The 25,320-nt window shown below is 36.8% G+C and overlaps 1 protein-coding gene and 1 pseudogene across 1 annotated transcript in view; one reads left to right on the top strand and one right to left on the bottom strand.

Moving 5' to 3' along the window:
* GPR158 (G protein-coupled receptor 158) overlaps window positions 1-25,320 on the bottom strand; it is a 324,536-nt gene that overhangs the window by 92,641 nt on the left and 206,575 nt on the right. The window contains exon 5 of the mRNA XM_067703480.1: window positions 11,155-11,223. Within this exon, the coding sequence (XP_067559581.1) occupies window positions 11,155-11,223 (69 nt within the window). The remainder of the gene's footprint in view (window positions 1-11,154; window positions 11,224-25,320) is intronic.
* Window positions 24,388-25,070, top strand: LOC137205812 (THO complex subunit 7 homolog pseudogene; annotated as a pseudogene).

The raw sequence follows: 25,320 nt of genomic DNA, 5'->3' as shown, positions 1-25,320 counted from the left end.
TATGATTATAACTAAAAATGTAAAAAATAACTTTTAAAAGGTATGAAAATCCATCATTAATGATACACGGAAAGAGCTGTACTCCATATGTTAATCAATAAAGAATGTCTGAAAAATATTCATTCATTCAAAAAATATTTGTTGACCACCCACTATGCTCCAGGCATTATTCCAGATGCTGAAATACAAGAGTGGACTTAAATTCTAGTGGAGGGAGACAGAAAATTAAAAAAAAAAAAAAAAAAATATATATATATATATGTATGTAAGAAATAAAGATAATAGAACTTATATATAAAGTGATAAATTCTATGCAAAATATATATATATATATATATATGTTACCAGTGTGATCAGAAGTCCTCTGAGGAACAAGGCAGTCTGCAGTTTAAAGTAGGGTCTCAACAGGGTGAACTTCACCGAGAAGATATTTCAGCAAAGTTGTGAAGGAAGTGAGGCAGTTGTCACATAGATAAGACGAAGAAGTGTGTTCCAGGCAAAGGGAGTAGCTGGTGTAGGTCAGTAAGGTGGGAGTGTGCCTGGCCTGTCTGAGAACAAGGAAGAGCCCAGCGCTTACTCTGCTTCCAGAGTAAGAGGAAGAGATAGGTGAGCAGATTACATAGGCTTTTAAGTTTCATGCTGAATGAAACAGGGAGCCATTGCGGGGTTTTGAGAAGGAGTAGCTGACTTAGGTTTAAAAAGAAATTTCTGGCTGCTGTGTTGAGAACAGACTACAGGAGGACAAGAGTGGAGAGCTGGGAGGCTAGTTTAGAAAGGTCATTGCAATAATTTAATGCTCAACGATGGTGCCTCAGACCAGGGTGCTAACAGTGGAAGCAGTATGAAATGGCTGGGTCTGGATATGCTTTTAGGATAGAACCAACAGGATTATTTCATGATAAACTTGATACAGGATGCAAGAGATAAAGGGAAGTCAAGGATAAACCCAAGGTTTCTGTCTTGAGCAACTGGAAGGACGGAGCTGCTACCAACTGGAAGGGGCATTATGCTGGTAGAACAGGTCTGGTGGTGGTGATGAAATGAGGAATTAAGTGTTGGATGTATTAAGTCTGTGATGTCTACCAGACATCCAAGTAGAGATGTTGAATAGGTAGGTGCACGTACACGTCTGGAATTCAGGAAAGAGATTTAGGCTGGAGGTATAAATTTATTTGGTTTTGGCATGTGGAGAGTATATTAAGCTATGAGGATAGATGAGAATCCCTAAGGGAGAAAAGAGAAGCCCCAAGAGTTAAAGTTGCACCAAAATGAAGAAATACACGTAGAGCTGTTACATTCCTAATCCAGAGCTCAGTCAGGAAGCAATCTGTTCATTGGAGAATGAATCTTAGGGCATAGGGGGCCAAAGGAGAACTGGGGAATTTTCCTGTAGAAACACAGCATCATCCCAGATTGGAGACAGATTTGGAGACAAGCCATCCTCGCTGAGGGACCTAAGCAGCACACTAGCCACGGAAAAGAGCCAGAGCCAAAGTGGGGTGAAAGAAGAAGGTGCAGCCCCAAATTATGATACAGACTAACCACGGGGCTTTGTGTGATCTCAAAATGAAGAGGCGGCTTCACTCAACCTATTCCTCCTGCTGCTCTCCACCTAGTTCTTTATAAAACAGCTGGAAAAAAACTGCTTCATTCAAAAATGAAAAGCAGCAAATCAAAACCGCAATGAGCTACCACTTCATACCCATTAAAATGACTATTAAAAATAAACAAGAGAGGGTTTCCCTGGTGGTGCAGTGGTTGAGAGTCCGCCTGCCGATGCAGGGGACACGGGTTCGTGCCCCAGTCCAGGAGGATCCCACATGCCGCGGAGTGGCTGGGCCTGTGAGCCATGGCCGCTGAGCCTGCGCGTCCGGAGCCTGTGCTCCGCAACGGGAGAGGCCACAGCAGTGAGAGGCCTGTGTACCGCAAAAATAAATAAATGAGAAAATAAAAAGTGTGATGTGGAGAAACTGGAACATTCGTGCATTGCTGGTGGGAATGTAAATTGCTATAGCCACTTTGGAAAATGGTTTGGCAGTTCCTCAAAAGTAAACAGAAAATGAGCACAGGATCCAGCAATTTTGCTCCTATACCCAAAAAACTGAAAGTAGGGACTCAGATACTTGTACACCAATATTCATAGCAGCTTAGGTGTAATGGCAAAACAGCGAAAACAACCCAAATGTCCACCAACTGACAAATGGTAAACAAAATGTGGTATATATATACAGTGGAATATTATTCAGCTATAAAAAGAAATGAAATTATGACACATGCCATAACCTGGATGAACCCTGAACACATTATGCTTAGGGAAATAAGCCAGGCGCAAAAAGACAAATAGTGTTATGATGCTACTCACGTGAAGCACCAAGAATAGGCAAATTCATAGAGACAGAAAGTAGAAAAGAGTTTACCAAGGGCTGGGGGTGAAGGAGGAATGAAAAGTTATTATTTAATGGATACAGTTTTAATTTGGGATGATGAAAAAGTTATAGAAATAGTGATGATTGTACAACACTGTGAATGAACTTAATGTTACTGAAATGTACATTTAAAAATTATTAAAATGGTAAGTTTATGTATATTTTACCACAATAAAAAAGAATTATCCCAATGAAAAAGAAATAAAAATCAGAAAGGAAACAGCACAGACTCTGTTTAAATACTGGATGGAAAAGGCAGATGAAGAATGGATAACAGAAGTGACGTTACCCAAGAAAACTGATGAAAGTTCAAATAAATAATTCTCATAGCCTCAAAAAAATTACAGGAAACATTTCCTCTGATAAAGAAGCTCAAAGAAAAAGAGAATAGAGATCAAAGAAGAGAAAAGAAAAACAGAAAGAGATAAAATCAGTCCAAAAAATGCCGGGGAAGGGGGAAATATGAAAATTAAATTAAATTAAAAACTTAAGAGAGGTTAAAGGAATATTGGAATCAACTCAAGCAGAACAAACACAATTGAGAATAGTGTGAAGATCATGGAATCTTGAGGGAAACACACAAAACAAAATAGAAAAGGACAAAGATACACTAATGACTAGAAACATAGATACAGAAGGAAAAGAAAATCCAATGTATACATAATTCAAGTTCCTGAAGAAGAAACAAAAAATTAAAAATATAATTTAAAACCATTCCAAGAATTAGAGTGGCCTTACATCTATATATTGAAAAGAAATATCATGATCCAAGAAAAAAAAAATAACAGGATGATAAATTTCAAGGTAACTCCTAGTTTGATCATTTAATTGCAAGACTAAAGAATGACTTATTGGCATCAAGGCAGAAATATCAAGTCATCCATTGGAGGGAGAAATCAGGCTATTTCAAGATCTGGAAATAGTCAGACAAAAGACAAAATTCTGAGCAATAGGAAGTGTCTTGAATTTTTTATAACCAGGGAATTTATTCTTCATGTTTAAGGACAATAGGTGGAGATTCTCAAGCATGTAAGAACTCAAGAACTACAGAACTCAATACTCCTGCATGAAAACCAAGGGACAAATCAAAATAAAGAACTGAGGATTGAAGAAGTCAGGTTACAAAGATTAGCAGAAGACATTAAATATAGACCTAAGGTTGAACAACTATGTGAATTATAGTTTCAAAATTGCATACTATAAACATTAACAATTCAAAATTATTAACTAACAAAACTCAAAGAGTGGGAGAGTGGGAGGATGGGGCGAAAGAAACTGAGTTCAATTTCTTGCCTGTCAGCTGAATTCAAGTGATACTATCTAAAGTTGAAACACACAGCTAAGAAAAAAAAAAATTAACCCAATTTAACTTTAGAAAGATCTTTTAGAATTAATAATCCTTGTTGTGAAGATTCATTTATCTAAACATCAGTAGTAACTTGTTTCACCTCAGTTTTTTAAATTAAAATAATAAAGATTACAATTAAAATTTTTGTTAAAAAAACCTCAGAGTAATCTTATCTGTGTCTCAATTTCCACCATCCATCCATTTTCTATTTCAATTTATATATGTGCATATACAGATGTCTAAAATGATCAAATGTACACAATGATTATTTCTGGATAATAACAACTTTTTGTTGATCTTTTCCTTGTATTTTTCCATTTTGTCCTAGTTTGTAAATAACAAATTATTATATTTCACAAAAACAACAAAGTATTTTTAAGAGGCATATAGTCGAATTGGTACTTATTTTAGTAAAGATGAAAACTGCTGTTTTTCACTGACAAACTAAGGGTCCAATTCTCAACTCTTTAAGGCTCGGTTTATTAAAAGTCTTTCAGCTAAAAGAAGATTATTAGTTACTTCCTGACACATCGCTGACCCAAGACTCTTCACCAAATGCGCTAGAATACTCACACTGGATAGCCTCCGTGCCTTTGCCTGTAGGCAACCACTGCCCCTACCCATCAAATCAGACTTCTGTCTGGAGGCTGGTAGGGGAGAGGAGCACAGGAAGGAGGGGAGAAGTGGAACTGCACAGAACCCCAGGGCATTTACAGCCATTCCTTCTATTCCTCTAAACTACACTAGAGAAGAGAACAAAGTGACTTGGCACCACATGCTTCCAACTCCCCTGAAGAGGCGGTCTAGTTCTCTGACATCTTTTGATTTCAATATTTTAGCCAATATTCCTGAAATCCTCTAGCTGTTTGTGGATTAAGAGTCTTCTATCCCCACAGGCTTTGAGCTACCTCGGCATGAAACAGCCATCCCCATGCTATTGTTTTCTCTGACAGTGTTGCTGTGCTCATGAGTCGTAACTTTCCTTCCGATTTCCTTTTTCCCTTTGGCTCTGGTACCAAGCCAAATGGATCTAAATGGCACTGAGTAAGATGTAGTCTAGATCAGTTTAAAGGATAGAATCTTAAGTCTTAAGGATAGAATCTTAGAGTTGAAGAGAAATCTCCTTACAAAATCTCCTAGGTAACTGAGGGTCCAGAAACACTGGCCTAGTTGTAACATTGGCCTAGTTGTAAAACTGGGAACTTTCTGCCCTACGTTTGTCACAATGGAAGTGAATCTGTCTCAGAACTGAATTGCTACCATTTCCCCCTAAAAAGCACCAGAGCTCCTTGGAGAAAAGGCTGATTCCCGGGCTGGGGTAGGGAGAGTACTTTCTGTTGAAATAGAAAGGAGGGAAGTGCTCAAAGAATGGCAAAATCATATCCAAAGAAGGCAGGAGCCAGCTTGAAGGGACTCTCACTGGCCAATTCTGGGTTAATTTGAGCATCAAAATAAAAAATAAGACAAACGGATTAAAAACTTGGCTGCTTCAACTATATTCTCAGGGTCTGATTCTCACCCTCCCTCCCCACTTTCAACTCTCTCTCCTTTATTTCCTGCCCTTTAAGCTCTACGCATGGAAGCAACCTGCTCCCGGTTTTTTCTCTGCTTCTGGAGGCTGCACATGCTCTACACTGGAGGAAAAGAGTCCAAGTTTTAGTTTTAGGCTTTGGGGGGACCATAGAGAAAGCAGTCTCTTAACTGAGTGAGGTTCTGTGGCACTGAAACTAACCTGACATGGTCTAATGGGATTGTTTATTAAGTTTGAAAGACAAAATTTCTATCTTTGTAGGTAAAACAATTGAATATCAGAAACTTCACATAGCTCAACAGCACGGTCCATCTGAGCTCACAGAAGTTTTACATCAAACTCCTTAGTGCCAAACCTAAAGCTATTTCAAATTGGTTCCCTGTTTTATCCTCTGTGCCTTTTATTTCCTTGGAGGCCTAATGAGGAAAGGTGACTGATGAAGGGGTAGAACACGAGCCTCCCTGATGACGCAGTTTAATGCCATCTGCATCTCACATCCATCCCCTCCATCAGAAGTACTGTCCTAGGGTGAAGAGAGTGCTGGACCAGGAAACCACAGACTAGAATCTAGTCCTGCCTTTCTCATCACCTCGCTGAGGAAAGTTGGAGGAGCTGAAATTTCTCGCAGCCTCTCTTCCTTCATTTGCAAAACAGAGGTTGAATCAAGACTAAGTTATGTCTGATGTCCCTTCCAGTACTAATATTTTGCAGCTCTTTTTTTTATAAGACTTGGGGTGGGCTGGGGCGGGGGGAACAACATGAAAATAAGTACCATATTTATACATGTACTGGTGTGCTGTATAGAAGGGCACATCCATCAATCAAATAGAGAACGAAGATTAAAGGGAAAAAATTTACTTTATTAGCTGAAACCGGTGGTTTGGTCAAGCTAGAAATAAACGTCTAGATTCCATATTACTTAATATGTTTTATTAATCCATAATATGTCGTTTTATGTGATTTAGCAAGAAAAATATACTTTAGTTGATTTTTTTAAAGCTCTTTTTTTCTTTCTTTTATAAATTGTATGAAAGTTGTTTTAGGTGATTATGAGGACTAATCATTTGTTCACAAATGTGTGGACTTCAAATCATGAGTCTCTTTTGAGAATCTGTAAGAAAACGTTTTAAAAGCTTCAGCTCTCTGCTACCCAATTATAACAATGCTAAATTTAGTCAGATTTCGGTTTGTCCTTATCTAGACAATGATGATAATCTCTAATTTGGACTTTCCAATATAAGCATTGTTATGAAATCGTCTGTAGTCTAAGATTGCTTAGAAAAGGCAAAAATAACCTTAATTCTTGCAAATCTGTACAACAACATGCGGCATAAAAAGAAGAAAAGGCTCACTGCATAACAACTCAGTAGAACAGTGAATCTCCTCAAAGCGTCCTTCCATGGAGTTACCCAGCCCGAGAAACAACTCTACTTTGCTCAAGAACACTGTTTAAAACAACTGCAACCCCAAGTAAAAATTTTATAAGCAATTCCGGTACAGGCCACACAAGGAACAGAGAAAGTAAGATATTAATATTTAACAGATAAATATAGGTCACATTTACACCATCAAATAATTAGATCATTTGGCTATATTAGGTTTACTTAATCACCTTTATCATTTATTATAGAGGTCCTCCTTATAGCAAAAACTCTAGCCCAAAGTCATAAACTTCACTCTGCAACACCCAAGGAAGCCAATGAGCTCTGGTCTAATGACCAAGTTATTCTTCTTGTCAAGAATGCTCTATGCACATACACCCATGTGCATAAACATTCCCTATGTAGCCAAAGATTTTATTATCAATTTCTGAGACATCATCTTCCATTTTCTCACCTAAAATAAAATTACTTCCCTTTCCATACTCAATCAATAATATATTTTAATGTCTTTTCTCCTCCTGTATCTTATGCTACATCCAAATCTTCATTAAATAATTTGGCCCTTTCTGCCATCAGAGCATGAACACTAACTTATTTAAAAACCAAGGTATGCGGCATGAAGTTGAGAGCTACCCATTAATATTTCAAGCAGTTGCAGAAAGAATTTCTGTTATGAAAGATGAACTAGACAGCTAGTTAAACATGAAGTCAACATGATGAGGCATCCTTATGTTCCTGTTGGACAGAATTGCTTTGGTAAGTCTTCTTTTCTGTTTTTTTCCTCCCAGGCACAATAGAATTGTCAAGCAGAAGTGTTGTCTTTTATTCTTTCTAAATTTCCATTTCTCTCTCCTCTTTTTCTTTGTACTTGATATCATCACAAGTATAGGTCCATTAGGTGACTTTCAAGACTGGATCCCAGTCAATGAAAGGGTCTCTAATAACTGCTTTGAACATTTAGCAGCCTAACATTTACTATTCTTTCAAACGTCCTTCTTTTCTAGAATACTTCTTCTGTTTATGAGGCTTTAAAATTCTATAGCTTTTAGGCCATGCTCCTTATTATGGCCACTTGATTTGAATAAGTAAAAAATAAACCCAAATTTGCTAACACCTAAAAATAACATTAAAAAGTGTTCTAATGCCTAGCTGTACGCACTAAATAAAGTAGTATGAATAGGACTATCATTCTTGGTCTTCCACAATCCAGCAGATTCTTTGGAGGCTATTTCAATAGGACAATAGCCACTAGTTTAGGATACAGTTCTAAATGCATCCAAATATAACCTCATTCATTCATTCACTGCATATTTACTGTGCTTCAACTACGGTGACAGGTACTAGGCTAAGTGCTGCAGGTACAATAGTGAGCCACACAGAAACAGGCCATTGCTCTCCCTGAACTAGAGTCTGTGTGGGAGAGTGACACTAACCAAATAATTGCACTTTTGAATGCATACTTAGAGATAGGTGTGGTTAAGAAAGGGAGTCCATGAGAAGTTATTATAAGGAATTTGACTTAGTTTGCGGTCAAGGAAAGCTTTCCTGAAAAAGTGATATTTAAGTAGAAATCTAAAGGATGACTAGTTGTTAATAGGCAGAAGAATTGGTGAGATGGGAATGGGGGGAAAGAAGAGAGGAGAATTCTTCATAACTGAAGCAAAGCATGCAAAAAGGTCCTATGAGAAGAGGCACATTAGTTTCCTGTTGCTGCTGTAATATAGCACAAATTTAGTGGCTTAAAATAGCACAGATTTATTATCTTACAGTTCTGGAAGTAAGAAGTCCAAGATGGGTCTTATGGAACTAAAATCAAGGGGAGAGTCTGTTCCTTCGCCATTTCCAGCTCCTAGAGGCACCTGCATTCCTTGGCTTGTGGCCCCTTCCTCCATCTTCAAAGCCAGCAGTAGCCAGTCCAATATTTTTCATGATGCTATCTCTTTGACTCTCTCTTTTCTGTTTCTCTTTTTCACTTAGGAAACTTGGACCATTCAGATAATCCAGAATAATCTCCTTATTTTGAAGTCCTTAATTTAATCACATCTGCCAAGTTCCCTTTTCCATATAAGGTAACGTATTCACAGGTTCCAGGAATTAGGACTGTGGACATCTCTGGGGAGCCATTATTATACCTACCATCAGAGAGATCCTGTTTCATTTAAAAACTGAAAGAAGGTCAGGGTAGGTAGATGCAGAAAGTGAAGAGAAAAGTAGTATTGGATGAGGCTGGGGGGAAAGGGTGCGGTAAGGACCACACTTACATAACATAAACCATGTCAGGGTTTTGATCTTTATTCTAAGAACACTGAGAAGGTATAGAAGTGGTGAGAGGTTATATTTGATATTTTAAAATACCCCTCTGGCTACTGGGTAGAAAATATATTTTAAAATAGCAGAGGTTCACGAAAAAGATGATGGCAGAGCAAGAGAAGATATTCAGATGATTAAGATTATTACTCAGAATACTGAAGTCATTTCAGGCTTTCACGTTGTAACTGGGTGATTCTATGACTTTGGTTAAATACCTGCCTGGTAGTTCAACCAGGAAGATTAAATGTTACAATGTACAACATGCCATTTATACAGGAACAGTACCAGGCATGATAAACAGTCTTTGTATTATTATACTGCTTCTATTATTAATTACTGTGTAGAACTCTATGCTAGTAAATTAGAAAACTTAAGTAATATGGATAATTGCATGGAAAAATAAAAATGATTATACCTAAATACATTTCTATCTTAAGGAGAAATATAAAATGTAATTCAAGAAGTAGAAAACCTGGGTAGATTAAGAACGCTTGTAAACAGTGAGTCAGGAAAGATGATCAGAAAATGAAGTAATGCAGGCGCAGGATCCAAATCATGTCGGGCCTTGAAGGCCATCCTAAGGATTCTGGCTTTTACCGTAAGTAAAATGAGAAACGTTTTCAGAGTTTTGAGGAGAGGAATGCCATGGTCTAACTTTGGCATTCAAACCGGTTGATATTTTGAAGATAGATCGTAGGGGGTAAGCATGGAGGAAGAGAATGCAGCAATAACTCAGAAGACAGTGACTGTGGTTTAGGCTAGGGCAGTAACAGTGAACTGGTGGGGAGTGGCTGGATCTTTGCTATGTTTTGAAGGTTTTCTGATGGATGTGAGAGAAAGAGAGTTGTTAAGGATGACTCCCAGGTGTGGGGCCTGAGTAACCAGAAGGCTGCAGTCGCCGTCAATGGAGACAGAGAGACGGGCTGACTTTGGGAGGTCAGTATCTCAGTTAGGAACATGACAGGGAATTCTACTGGACCTTCCAATGGAGTTGTCAGGTAAGCAGTTGAAAATGAGTTTGGAGCTTGGGGGAGAAGTCTAGGCTGGAGATATAAAGTAAGGAGTCATTGTCAATTCAACAACATTTAAAGCTTCTGAGGCTAGACGAGATCCCAAGGGAGAATGTAGACTAAGCAAAGCTACAAGGACTAGTCCTGAGACACTCAAGTAGTAAAAAGTGGGAAAGAAGATTAAGAATCAGCAAAGAAGGCTGAAATGGAGCAGTTAGTGAGGTAAGGGGAAAACCAAAAAGAATGTGGTGCCCTGGAAGGCCTACCTTTTCCTTCTCTAACATCTATTCATCTTTCAGATCTTGGTCAAGTGATATTTTATTCCCCAGACTTGGTTAGGCGTCTCTCCTAAGTGCCTCCACAGCATCCTGCTCTTCTATTCTTCCTAACTTTTGTCACATTATATTATAACTACCTGTACTTCCTCATCTCCTCTTCTAAGCTGTAACCTTCTTGAGAAGAGAAAGCAAGTTTCTCTCACTTACAGAGTACTCCCAGATTAGCAAAGTGCTTAACACACAAGAACTGCTGAATACAAGTGGTTGAACTGAATTAGTAGAATCAGTACTTATCTTCTGGTTACAGATATGTAACTAGTGCGACAGGAAGGTCTGTTATGATTCTCCACACCACTAGTACCACACACACATTTATTCTGCTTATTTGTCTATGTGACCATTTGGAAATTTTCAGCATTAACTACTTGGTGTGTCTCATGGTTCTGATTCAGGTAGAGGGGGAAGAAGAAGGAAACCAGTGTTTATATGTACATACCAAGCATGCCTTTCATATGTGAGCTCACTTAAGCAGTTAACACTTCTCACAAATTTGGGAAGAAAAGAATAATTAGCTCCATTTTACAAGAGGAAACCAACGTTAGTTTAGAAATGCTAATCAGCTTGTCTAAGGTCACCCAATAGGTAAGAGCCAGGATTTAAATATCTGTAAAGCCCTTGTTTATATATCTACCATATATCTACATCTACATTTTATACAATATAGATATAGGTATACAAACTTGCATACAGATATAGAAATATATATAAGCATATATACATATAGTACGTAGTATATATAATATAGTATACGTATATAGCAAAATAGAGTGGCTATTTTAAACATGCAATTATAAAAATATGTTACTTACCGGAAAGTAGAGAAGCAGAGACCCAAAAAGGATTGTTTCCAACAGGATAAGGCCCGATGCCCTGATGCTCTAAAAACAACAACAAATATAAAAATGTCAACGTAAATTGACATTTCTAGGCATGGAAGAATTTAAGCTCTTGTGACAATGCCTCAAGCAGAACAACATTCTTTGGTGGGGGGAAATAACCAGAAATTGGCTTATATTTCAGACCGGTGGACTTAACTGAAACATGCAATAAGACTGACTATAAAGGTGGTGGTAGACTTAATGATATTGCCAGTGGCTTCTCAGAATTTTGTTGTCTAAAATTTGAATCACTGAACTGAGAACACTATTTAGAAGATCCTTCCAATCTAAGAAATTCACAGACACAGAAAGTCTTGCCTGTATTGCTGAAACATCAGCCACAAATGCATTTCTTTTTTTTTTCAAAAAGGATATTCTTTTAATTTGATTTTTTAATTGAAGTATAGGTGATTTACAATATTGTTAGTTTCAGGTGTACAGCAAAGTGATTCAGTTACATATATTTTCAGATTTTCCATTACAGGTTATTACAAGATAGTAACTATAGTTCCCTGTGTCACACAGTAAATCCTTGCTGCTTATCTATTTTATGTATAGTAGTATGTACCTGTTAACTCCATACTCCTAATTTATCTCTCCCCCTCCTCCCTTTCACCCTTTGGTAACCATAAGTTTGTTTTCTATCTGTGAGTTTGTTTTGTATATAGATTCATTTGTATTATTTTTTAGATTCCACATATAAGTAATATCATATATTTGTCTTTCTATGACTTATGCCACTTAGTATGATATTCTCTAGGTCCATCCATGTTGCTGCAAATGGCAACATTTCAATCTTTTTTATGGTCGAGTAATATTCCATTGTATATATACTACATCTTCTTAAACCAATTGTCTGTTGATGGGCACTTGGGTTGTTTCCATGTCTTGGCTATTGTAAATAGCGCTCCTATAAACATTGGGGTACATATATCTTTTTGAATTAGTTTCTTTTCTGGATACATGTCCAGAAGTGGGATTGCTGGATCATGTGGTAGCTCTATTTTTAGTTTAAGGAAACTCGATACTGTTTTCCGTAGTGGCTGCATCAATTTATATTCCCACCAACAGTGTAGGAAGATTCCCTTTTCTCCATACCCTCTCCAGCATTTGTTCCTTGTAGACTTTCTGATGATGGCCATTCTGACTAGTGTGAGGTGAGACTTCCACAAATGCATTTCTGAATGCTATCCCTAAGCCATTTCACAAATACCTGAGCAATGGTTTCAGTGGATAAAACAAAAATACGTACAAGGTCTTAGCAAATCAGTGGTACATCTCGTACCATGTCAAAACATCGTTCCCAAAACTCAGTAACAGAGCTTCACTATTTAAATAACATAAATCACATTTAAAAACAGAGGTATCTCACTTTATGAAATGCCTAAATTATTAACTCAAAATTCAAAATAATAAGTTGATTTTCAAATAAGTTTCCTGAATATTTAAAGTTTGCTAAGCATAAATATATTCAATAATCTTAAGATATTTTGTTAGACTCAAAATAGTATTCTCTTCCCAAAGCAAAATGCTTAGAGCTGTGACAAGAAATGAAAGACCAAACTATCAATTTTATTTAGAATAATAAATTTTGCTTTGATGAGTTCAAATATCAATATAGAGTAAACATATCGGTTAAGAATACAAACACAAAAACAGGTCGTTCTAGAACACCTGTGTTTTCACTCAATGCAACGTAAAATGTATACAAAAATTACACCTGATGTAAATATGATATCTTAACAGGGAAATACTTTTAAGTAGTTCAATTAATTTTGCAACCACAAAAAGGCAGTGAAATGCTAAACCACAAGTCCATTACATTAAAAACAAAAAAAGTGTCAGATAACTGGACAGCCAGGGAAAATTCTAATTCCTCTTGAAAACACTGGGAGGACACAGAGGAATACTTTGTGTAATGCCTCAAAACAACTCAGGGTCTTCATTAATCTAAGAATTTGGGAACAGAGAAACAAGTTTAGTCAGTGAACAGACTTGATTATTCGAGTGGCTTCTCCCTTTTGGTCATTATTTTAGCTAGCAGATGCTCTTAGTGAAAAGAAAACTTCTATCAGCAAGACTTTAAATGGGTTTTGGCTGGCAGAATTTCCAACATGGCAAATTACATTCATACCTAATTATGAATACTCCATAGTTTAGTTTTTAAACTTTCTCCAAAATGACACTAATTTAGAGTGGGTCCAAAATATAATGCAAGACTGCTTATAAAAAAAAGTCTATGCAATATTGTTTGAAAACAAGGGATATAAAAAGAAGCTGCAAGGCTTAATGGAAAAGACAGACTTTGCAGTTAACGTCATCTCAGTTTGAATTATGAAACAACCACTTTAGTTAGGTGACCTTGAACTTCAATGGCCTCACCTGTAAAATGGGTATCCTCATCTTTGCCTTACTAAACCTGACATCTTTGATAAAATATAAAGTATATAAAAATGGTTGGCATCTTGCCTGATATGTAATAAGTAGGTATGCATTCCTTAAGGTAGAAAACAGCAGCAGGATCATGAATTTGAAAACCACAGAGGTATATGTAAGTAGCTGTGAACAATTTTTTAAAGTTTGGGGTCCAAAATGACCCCAGAGGAGCAAAAGCCTGGTGGTAGGGAACACAGAAGTTCTTTGTTTTGGGCCACTGGGCTCTTAGCTATGTTACAACCATCACTACCACATAAAAACAGTTGTAGTGGTACATGCTGTTACATATTCTCAGAGCAAATAATCTGTCTCCTTTTCATTTGGACATGCTGAACTCTTAATACCTCACTGCCTTCCTCCTGGTTGAATAGAGGAGCCCCATGATTTCAAATTATAAACTGGAGCTCTGACAAATGGTTCCATAACCAAATGTAAGCCCTGTTCAAAATTTGTGCATTTTCTTTCAAAATATGCTTGGGCTGAGTTGGCTCATGGCCTCACAGAATGAGCAGGTACCTAATAGGTGGGACTTCAGGGACAAAGAAGAAATCTCATGCTCTCTAAAACATTTCCACATTGTCTTATTGGTACTGGAAGTTCTTTTAACTGGAACAAAGCGTTCTATTTTGTACTTGGTGCTAACAATTAATATACGTGTTGTAAGTAATACACTGACTTACGTTCAAAGTGAAGGATAGGAATCCTTTCCTTAAGGTCTAAGTGATAGGATGAGAAAGTAGAGAGGAGGGATTGAAAAATAAAAATGGACGAAAAGATAATGCACAAAATAATAGAGACCAAGAAAAAAATTTCATCTCCTTCACAGTTTTGCCTGAGATAGAAATGGTGGTATGGAACTCTTTTTAACCAGAGCTGCAAACTGGCAAACCCTTGAAAAACTTTCTTGAAAAATGATCAACAATACAAAGTATGGTACTATTTATATAAAACACATACACACAAAGCAACACCATATGTTTTCTGTGTGTGTGTGTGTGTCTGTATGTATGTGTGTGTATATATATATACACACACACACACACACACACACACATATATATATATATATATATATATATATATATAAAATATCAAATCCAGGTCTGGAGGATATATACCAAACTGATAACAATGTATTTTATTTCCTGGAGAAGTAGATTTGAGGATAGATCAACTTATCTGGAAATACTTTACTTTCTTTGGAGATGTAGTCATATACTGCTGTGTAACATATATTTTAATAATTAAATAAATAAAATTAAAGAAAAATCATCTAAGATGTGTCAACTCAACTATTAGAAAATTCCACCATTAGGTATCACAATATGCAAAGAATTCTAAACAAAGCCCTTCCTAACTAATATCTACTTAATAAATTTTATTCAGTACTGACAACATGCATAAAATCATCAATGTATGTATGACACTTATAGGTGAATATAAACCTGGGGGAGCTACTGACCCTAATTCTCTGGCTTAGACTCATACAGCCTAATAAATATCATTCCAGAGTTTACAAAAGACGAGAGCAGATTCTACTCAAGAGGACAGCAGATTCTACCTCACTCCACGCCATCCCGCTTTCCCCGGTTCTTAAACTTTCAGAACTGACTTACGAGGTAATTACAGCAGCCACATATCAAACCTGTAGACAAAAGAGAAGGGCTAATCTTACTACACCAATTTTATAAAGTTATGTCAAAGTCAGCATCTAAATTCCATAATCTCCAGATGTAAAGTACAGAGGCATAAGATGAAGCACAGCTTGTCACAGAATTTGCCTAGGATTTGCCTAGGATGGAAGCACCTAAAGGAAGCTAACTTACTGGAAGTAATAAGATGATAAGAACGCTAAAGTCTGAACTTCTAAACATAATTAAAATAGTTTGTCATTATTTCCTTGATCCTATAGGGACTAACTACTTCATTTATATTTTTTAAACATTTTTCACCACTGGGGAAATTAATGTATATTTTGCTAAAACAGTATAGCTATTTTTGAACACAGCTGGTATCTTCAGCCTTGCAGCAATTAAAGTTTCTTTCTATTACAAAAGGAACCTCTGAGCCTGAAGACATTTTTATACAGCTGGCTCTCAGCATGTACGATGAATATATACGAAAGCAAGAGAATCAGATTCTGAAAAGAGTGAACTAGCATAGGTTTGGATGACAAACCAGGACTCTGTAACTCTACAGCATTTACTAAAAGAATGTGCCGTTCTGGCAGAACATTCTCATGAGCTGCACTTTTTCTTTTAATTCTTCTATTTCTGTAGAGAAAACCATGGACAGAGAGATTACAAATGAAACCCGACAACCACCTGATGAAATAATTACACAACAATATATTGGAGGCAAGATGTCCTGAAAAGAATCCTGACATTGAGAGGTAAGAGGATACTATTTTCAATAATTTTATTTACAATTATATAAAGGGATGAGAATAGACTCATCCAGTTTGACAGACTACATGAAATCAGTTTGTCTAGAGATGATCTGTGATGACACACTGAGAAACCAATCAGATTTAGAAAAATGTGTCAAGGAACAATTGCTCAAAATGTAGTTAGTTAAAAATCAATAACAGGTTTTCAGAAGAATTCTCAGCAGTAAAAAAGGTATAAAAAAGCAGAATATGGTCAGGATAGAGATTCCCAAAGTGAAGTATAAATAACTCAGAGGATTATAAATTCGTGGAATGAACACATGGGCTTTATATGCAGACAGTTCAGAATCTCAGCATTGGCGGCTCACTAGCAGTGTGACCCTGGGCAAGGTGCCTGACCTTCTGAGCTTCACTTTCTTCATTTATAAAATGGGTGTAATAATGCCCACCAGGAAGTGCTGCTGTAAAGATTAGTAATCATGCTGCCCGGTACAGAGCAGGCTCTCAGTCAATGGACGTGGACAATCTTTCATGGGCAGAAAGATGAGGTGGTGTCAACATATCTAAGCTCACTCAGCCAACGAGTAACAGAACAAGGTCCCATCATCCACCGCTGCTGGTCCCAAGTCAGGGCGATTTCCTCTGTACATCCAATCTGTCCCTCAGTCACCTTCTTACCCAAAGGAACAGAAATGAATGTAATACTACAATTAAAAAATATGTAGCATTATTAATTTAAAAATAAACTACAACTAAGGAATTTGGTTCAGATATTAGTTTTTAAAGTTGCTAGTCAATTTAGGGCTTCCCTGGTGGCGTAGTGGTTAAGAATCCGCCTGCCAATGCAGGGGACACGGGTTCAAGCCCTGGTCCGGGAAAATCCCACATGCCGCGGAGCAACAAAGCCCGTGCACCACAACTACTGAAGCCCGCGCGCCTAAAGCCCGTACTCTGCAACAAGAGAAGCCACCGCAATGAGAAGCCCGCGCACTGCAACAAAGAGCAGCCTCCGCAAGCCGTAACTAGAGAAAGCCCGCGCAGGCAACGAAGACCCAACTCAGCCAAAAATAAATAAAATAAAATAATTTAATTAATTAATAATAAAAAAAAGGTTGCTAGTCGATTTAAAATTCCTGACAGTTTTATGTAAAACACTGAAACAAATTGTCACACGGCCTTAATTAGGAATTCTTCTAAATCTCTAAGACTTCATAAGAAAGCTCATTTTTGTATGACATGGTAATTTGCAATGGTGTTGTTTAAGACCTTTTAGAAAAATAAGTTTATCCAAAAATAAAATTCAGAGTAACGTATACATAGTTTCATATTCTTTAAAACAGTACAGCACACTAAGAAAAAAGTCAATGATATTTTATATATGTGAAATAAAAAACAACCAGTCATTCATTGTTGGTTATGGTTCACCATGCATTGCTGGGCAGAAACGTCTCCTGGTTGCTTTGCAGGATTTCGTGAGATGCTTGCCTTGTTCCCCCTTTGCTTTGTTTCAGATGATGTGGACACCTAGAAGTGTCTCATCTTTTAGGAGTTCAGTGCCTGATTTTATAACTCAAAGTGGTTGACTCTCACTGCTGTTGCAGAGATGCAGAATAACTAGAATGCATGAGAAGGAACATTTTGGATCACCTTTACTCAGCCAGGGTCACCTGTCTGTGCTGATGACCAAAGCAACTTAAATGCCAAAGCACTTCCTATTAGACTTTGTCATTCCCACACTCAGCTTCCCCAGCAAGATGCCACTGGAATGCATTCCCAAAATGCAGACGATTATGTCCTGATTTGTCCTCATTTTTCCCACAGCTTCTTTACAAAAATAGCTGCTACTTCTCTATAATCTATTTGCAACCTCCTATTCCCTTTTTTTTCAATACTAATAAATAGAGTAATTCATACTCTATTCATGGAGATGAATTCTCTTAAGTGTCAAAAAAGCACACCGAAGTGAATGGTACAGACTAAGATATTACAAAAAGAATCTTGCCTTGAGAAGGGTTACTTAAGTAAAGTGGCATGAAATTATTGAAACAGAATATGTCATTTGCTTATTCTATTATTGATTAAAACCTATTGAGAGGGCTTCCCTGGTGGCGCAGTGGTTGAGAGCCTGCCTGCCGATGCAGGGGACGTGGGTTCGTGCCCCGGTCCGGGAAGATCCCACATGCCGCGGAGCTGCTGGGCCTGTGAGCCATGGCCGCTGAGCCTGCGCATCTGGAGCCTGCGCTCCGCAACGGGAGAGGCCACAACAGTGAGAGGCACGCGTACCACAAAAAAAAAAAAAAAAAAAAAAAGCTATTGAGAGTAATGGATATATTTTCAAATAAAAAGTAGATCACTGAAAAAACAAATTCCCCCTCAGGAAAATGGAATGGAATGATAATAATTAAAACATAAAGTATTAAGTACTTTAAAATTTGATATTAATGAGACAAAACACTTTGCTTACTTTTTCAAAAATCAATCTTAGTTACACTGAGGTAAACTCAAATATCATCTAGTCTGACACCAATCATTTTTTTAAACTTAAGTATATTTTATACCCAGAGAAATTCAAGAGATGACATTTTTTGCTCAGTTTCACCTGATTGCTAAGTAGCAACAAATCTAAGCAATCTTTCTTCATCATTTGAACTTTCTAATCCCAGAATTTTTTTTCATTTGGTATGTTGAACACTGTGATCTGTAAGGCGACTACTTTAAAATACTACTGCTCACACATAGGCAATAGGGCCCATTAGATGTTAGCTGGACAACATCAACTCTCCTCAGGCTTCTTAAGTGGGGGAGAAAATGTGAGAACAGAAACAGAATTGCTTAGAACTGTTAAGCTTGTCTTTAACACATTGTCTGTCTTCTATAGCATGTTTGGAAGTGCATGGAATGACTAGACAGAGTGTAAAATGAAGAGATATTTCATACTGTGTCTGATATTTGGAGATAGTCTAACAAAAAGTTCCATTCGGATAAGACATTTACAAATGTACAAAGAAATATGATGAGCATTTTGGTGGATAAACAAATAGATGATTTAATGAGGTGTAAGAGATGTCCCCTACTTGCAAGAAGAGTAAGCGGTTCAGAAATTTAAAATAGCAGTATTATATCTGACAGGCAAAAACAAAGGTAGACTATAAAGGGTTGTGGGAGAATGACTGCTACTTAGATGCAAAGATGATGGAAACAGGAATTCGAAATTCCATCTCCAAAATAGTATAAATATTTCTAGATTAGATGGAGTAAATTGGATTCTGATTTTTGTCAAACTTTGGTGCATTAAGAAGATCTGTTAAATGGGTATTATGAAATTCAGTTCACATGGAGCGTATCACTCTTAAACTTGTTTAGCAAAAGACAAAGTGGAAAAAATGGGAGTCATATTAATTAACATCCTGTTTACATTGTGACTGTCAATTCTAACCATTTGTTTCACTAAATTCTGCTACTGCAGTTAGTCTTAATGTTTATTAGCAAGTCATAACATATTTGCAATTAATTATCTTGATATTTTAAAGTTTTATATTTTATATTATGAACATGGTTCAGGAAAGATTTTCAAATAATAAATTCATGTTTTAATTAGAAATAGATGCTCTTTAATATAGAATACAAAAAGGTCACACTAACTGAGGGTTATTTTAATTAGTCTTCTCTCTTCTCTTTGTTGGATCCTACTTAGTTATTCTTTGCTCTAAAATATATTATACAAATGCATTTGAATCAGACTATCAAATCAAAAAGATACAAGAGAAATAATTAAGTACAAGCCGAAATTTGACAGTAGAGAATCACTGAAAAGTTAAAACAATGTTATAAAACCAAAATTTAGAAAAAAGTTTTACAATGTAATAGATTTTTTAAAAAGCAATTGTGTTTAACCTCATTGAAAGATGAACTATTACTAAAGTAGTTTTCTATAAATAATATTTGAAGCTTTTTAAAGTAATGACTCCAAATCTGTATCTTCAGCCTAAGCCTCCTTCTGGAGCCCCAGCGCCATATTTTCAGTTGGCTATAAAACAGTTCTACCTGAATGACCCACAGGCACCTCAAACTCAAGATTTCAAAAACTAAATTTTTCCATTTTGCAATCTGCTTTTCTCTTCATGTTTCCCATCCTGGTTAATGGTAATCAATTGCCTATTTTGTAGTCAAACTATCTAAAATCTACATCTATAGGCTAGAAATAAAAGTGGATTTTATGAAATATTCCTAGTTTTACTTTTGGTATTTTCCAGAACCCCCTCCAAATTTTGTTGACCAACTGTTTCCCTGAGTAAATGAGTGAGAAGGTAATGCGTGCTGATGCACATTCAAGTGGAGAGAAAATCCTTCACTTTTAATCCATGGGCTCCTCTTCAACTTAGAGGATAAGTTAAACGGTCAAAATCTTAATAAGAGGAGGTAGGAGGGAGAAGGAGAGAGGAGGGACATAGAAGAAACTGTCAACGTACGATCAATTCTTGGACGGGGGCGGGGCGGGGGGGCACAGACACCTGCCTCTGTATTCACTCTTGTCTTCATCTCCATTACTTCAATCAATTCTGTCATCTCATCCAGGCCTGCCCTCTTCAAGTTAGGCATACATTTCAAAGGAATTCCCTTATTTCTCCTAATCCCCAACTTCTAATTTCTTCCATGCCTCAATTTTACCCACCTTCTTTAAATAAAAGGGATACAATAAATGCCAATTAGGGTGTTAGTGATTCATAGTAGTTTAATGGTTGCTCCTCCAGGTAGGACTTGGAAGACAAAGTAGACGGCCAACCCTTAAAACCTAAAGGCAAAGACCTTGAACTCTGAAAGTTAAGAGCAAGGCTATCAGCACAGTGGGCCTCCTGGTGCCCCCAAACCTCACTGTCTATGACAGTTTCCTCAGAGACTGTTCCTATATGGAAGCAAACCAAGGTATCTACATTCAATCAGAAACTGGAATGCAGAGGCTCCTTTTAGGAATAAGAGGGACCCCATCATCCTCATCTTCTGTTGAAGATTTTTTAAAGAAGAAATTCATATTTCAAAAAAGTCTTTTCTTCCCAGTTGCGCATTTAAATTCCATTGAGTCAGTCTATCTAACCATAACTACACACATCTGTGCCTCAGAAAATCCCCTAAGCCTTTGTTGACGACAAGCTAAGCGAGTAGGTTTGCTTCCCTTTATTCTTTCTGTCTTTGTAGCAGAAGTTTGTATAATAAGGAAGGTGCCTCTGAAATCCAGCTTTCATCATGTGACAGGTTTCACGACATGCTGTGCAGGTGTGATTTCAAGGTCCAGAAGAGCGGCTTCCTTCCGCCCCCAGGAACATACTCCACTTACTATGGTTTTCTCTTTGTTTCTTTTTTGACCACATCTTTAAGACCATAAAGGAAGTATAAATGCATAAATTCTGGGAATGAAAAAGCCAACTCTGGGGAAAGGGAGTAAATCCACAACCACTGTACTGGGTAAAACAGAGACCTGAAATTGTACCTAGTATTGCTAATTTGCTCATTCAGTGCCATTTTCCCCAAAGACACCTCTGACTTTAACAAAATGTTGATAATAAAAGTGGTAATAAGTAACAACAGTGACAACATTACATAACAAATGATGACAGTCGAATTTTTGTGCCAGCCATTATCCTAGGCACTTTATATTAATTAATCCTCACAAAAACATTTAACCCTCATGACAAATAGTAGGTACTATTATTATCCCCACTTTATAAATGAGGAGGCTGAGGTTTAAAGAAGATAAAAAACTTGCCCAGGGAAATCGACAGAACTGACATTATATAATGGTATCACTCAACCTTGCCCCTATCACTTTCAAAATCCAACTTTTAAAGCTGTCATTTAAAATAGCATTGGATAGCAGCTCCTGAAGCAAACTTTACTAACCTCCACTGAAATATAAAGACACATATGAAATGGAAAATCACAGCCCTGCTGTGAACAGGAAATTCAAAGTAGAAATACAAATTGAAATAAAAATGAGGAAAAAGTACTCACTCTCACAAGTAACTGGGAAATGTAAATTTAAAATATATCATTTTTAATCCATTAGATTCAAAAAGTTAAAAACATTGATAACATCCATTACTGGTTAGAATGCTAGAAAATGGACACTTTCATGCTGATAGAAATATAAAATGATGAAGCCTTTGATTAAGCAGTTTTGAAGTATCTATCAAAATTTTAGATACTTCACATCAACTCACATCAACTTGGCTCACATCAACTCATTCCTCAGGTCTTACTTTCACTGACTTTTCACACAATATAGGGTTTTTTTAAGTGTCTTCACTGTAACACACCAGGCGGTAGACACAGGAGTTTCATAGAACTACCCAAACTGGGTAAGTTTCCATGTTCTATGCTCATCACACAGAGTGCCTCCATGAGTGGAACACTTATCACAACTGAAATTAATGTGGAAAGCAACATTCATGAGCATCACTTCCTAACAGAGAACATCTATAGTGGTGAGGAAGGAATTCTTCTTAAGTAGGCAAATGATAAGGACGCCTGATGGCAACCGTGGGATTTTACATTATTCTGGAATTTCTGTTAAATACAATGAGCTATAAAGACTGGAAATGAGACAATGAGACAACACTGTGATCTGGCAGGAAGTTGCCCCAAGGAAGTAATCTGAATCATACACAAGATTTAGTTATAAGAATGTTTCAAATACAAAAACGGGCAGAAGACCTAAATAGACATTTCTCCAAAGAATATATACAGATTGCCAACAAACACATGAAAGGATGCTCAACGTCACTAATCATTAGAGAAATGCAAATCAAAACTACAATGAGGTATCACCTCACACCGGTCAGAATGGCCATCTTTAAAAAATCTACAAACAATAAATGCTGGAGAGGGTGCGGAGAAAAGGGAACCCTCTTGCACTGTTGGTGGGAATGTAAATTGATACAGCCACTATGGAGAACAGTATGGAGGTTCCTTAAAAAACTACAAATAGAACTACCATATGACCCAGCAATCCCACTACTGGGCATATACCCTGAGAAAACCATTATTCAAAGAGTCATGTACCAGAATTTTCATTGCAGCTCTATTTACAATAGCCAGGACATGGAAGCAACCTAAGTGTCTACTGACAGATGAATGGATAAAGATATGGCACATATATACAATGGAATATTAGCCATAAAAAGAAACGAAATTGAGTTATTTGTAGTGAGGTGGATGGAACTAGAGTCTATCATACAGAGTGAAGTAAGTCAGAAAGAGAAAAACAAATACCAAATGCTAACACATATATATGGACTCTAAAAGAAAAAAAGGTTCCGATGAACCTAGGGGCAGGACAGGAATAAAGACGCAGATGTAGAGAATGGCCTTGAGGACACGGGGAGGGGGAAGGGTAATCTGGGACGAAGTGAGAGAGTGGCATGGACATATATACACTACCAAATGTAAAACAGATAGCTAGTGGGAAGCAGCCGCATAGCACAGGGAGATCAGCTCGGTGCTTTGTGACCACCTAGAGGGGTGGGACAGGGAGGGTGGGAGGGAGGGAGATGCAAGAGGGAGGGGATATAGGGTTATATGTATACATATAGCTGATTCACTTTGTTATACAGCAGAAACTAACATAATATTGTAAAGCAAGTATACTCCAATAAAGATGTTTAAAAAAACTGTAAAAAAAGAAAAAAAAAAAGAATGTTTCACACATAGTATTATTTATATCGGGACAAAATTAGGGGCAATCCACATCCCAAAAACTTGACAAATGGTAAAATGAATTATAATATACTCTATAGTATAATAATATTATGTCATAAAATTCAAGGTTTGGGGGCATATTTAATGACAAAAGAGTATAAGATTATAATTTATATATATGAAAATAATTTTCTACTAAATGTTTAGAAAACTAAATTGCGGACTTATAGGTAATTTTTACATTATTACTTAAAATTTTCAGTCTTTTCCAAACTCTGTAAAATATATTGCTTTTACAATACAGAACAGTTTAAAACTCTAATCTCACAGAAAGGTTGAAAAGATTAAAATTATAAAAAGATACCTTCTAAAATTGTTAAAATTAAAGAGACTGACAATACCAAATGTGGAGCGGATTTAGAGCAAGGGGAATTTCCATACATTGCTAATGGGAATATAAAATGGGAATATAAAATACAACAACAACCACTTTGGAAAATGGTTTGGCAGCATCTTATGAAAGTTAAAAACACATCTGCCCTATGACCAAGCAATTCTAATCGTAGGTGAAAGAAAAACATTTGATTGCAAAAAAAACCTTGTATAAGAATGTTCACAGTGGCCACCGCCACCGTGCACGTGGGAGCCGTGACTGATAACGAAGTCATACGGAAGCGTCTCCTCATTGATGGAGATGGCACTGGAGATGATGGGAAAATTAATCTGCTAGCGAAAAGTTTCATTAAGTGGCACAACTCTGGATCCCAGGAAGAGGGATACAGCCAGTACCAACGTATGCTGAGCACACTGTCCCAATGTGAATTTTCAATGGGCAAAAGTTTGCTGGTATATGATATGAATCTCAGAGAAATGGAAAATTATGAAAAAATTTACAAAGAAATAGAAGGTAGCATTGCTGGAGCACATGAAAAAATCGCTGAGTGCAAAAAGCAAATTCTTCAAGCAAAATGAATGCAAAAAGATAGCCAAGAATATGACGCATTGGCCAAAGTGATTCTGTGTCATCCAGACAGGCATGAGACATTAAAGGAACTCCAGGCTCTGGGAAAGGAATTAGAGCATCTTTCACATATTAAATGAAGTATTGAAGATAAGCTGGAATTGAGAAGGAAACAGTTTCACGTTCTTCTTAGCACCATCCATGAACTTCAACAAACACTGGAAAACGATAAAAAGCTCTCAGAGGTAGAAGCAGCTCAAGAAACAAGAATGGAAACCAATCCTAAACCACAGACCAACTAATCACTCACCATTCCCAAGAATACTGAAGTAGCAACATGATCTTAGTGTGTTCAGAATTTGTTGTGCTCTTGAGATATTTAAAGTTTGGGCAATGAACTACTTTGCCTTTAAATATTAATGCAAAGTTCATTCATATTTCTTCACATAAAGGAAGATGACTTCATTATATATTTGTTTATATTGAAATGCCTTTTTTATACTTAAAAGTAGGAAGCAACATCCAAAAATGTTTAATAAAATGCTTTCAAGTCGAAAAACAAAAAAGAATGTTCACAGCAACTTGATTTATAATAATCAAAAAGGAGAACAACACAAAT

Source organism: Pseudorca crassidens, chromosome 1 (assembly GCF_039906515.1).
Source record: "Pseudorca crassidens isolate mPseCra1 chromosome 1, mPseCra1.hap1, whole genome shotgun sequence".
Taxonomy (NCBI): Eukaryota; Metazoa; Chordata; class Mammalia; order Artiodactyla; family Delphinidae; genus Pseudorca; species Pseudorca crassidens.
This window is presented reverse-complemented; position numbering and strand designations above follow the sequence as displayed.